Below are 281 nucleotides of genomic sequence, written 5' to 3'. Positions count from 1 at the left end.
GCAGCCGGCGGCAGCATCGTGCCCGAACCCGACTGCTCGGCCAACAATTGTCGCTGAAGCTGTTGCGCCTGGTAATGAGCCACCGCGACCAACTCTGGGGATTCCATCCCCATGGAGGCTGCGGCGGCGGCCACCGCGGCGTGGCTTAGTTGCACCTGCTGCTCCGTATGATGCCCGGACAGCCCAGCCTGATGACAGGCCAGCGGATGTACGCCAACGTGCGACAGCCTGCTGGCCGAACAGCCAGACGAGGCCAAGTAGGCGCCGGGGAGGTTAGGGTT

General features: G+C 65.8%; 1 protein-coding gene across 1 annotated transcript in view; it reads right to left on the bottom strand.

Annotated features, from left to right (window-relative positions):
* LOC112212965 overlaps nucleotides 1-269 on the bottom strand; it is a gene marked incomplete at its 5' end in the record, with an annotated part of 420 nt that extends 151 nt beyond the window's left edge. The window contains one exon of the mRNA XM_033321192.1: nucleotides 3-269. Coding sequence (XP_033177083.1) covers nucleotides 3-269 — 267 coding nt within the window. The remainder of the gene's footprint in view (nucleotides 1-2) is intronic.
* Between the last annotated feature and the right edge of the window lie 12 nt (nucleotides 270-281).

The sequence above is a fragment of the Bombus impatiens genome, unplaced genomic scaffold, assembly GCF_000188095.3.
Source record: "Bombus impatiens unplaced genomic scaffold, BIMP_2.2 scf_0406, whole genome shotgun sequence".
In the NCBI taxonomy this organism is placed as follows: domain Eukaryota; kingdom Metazoa; phylum Arthropoda; class Insecta; order Hymenoptera; family Apidae; genus Bombus; species Bombus impatiens.
This window is presented reverse-complemented; position numbering and strand designations above follow the sequence as displayed.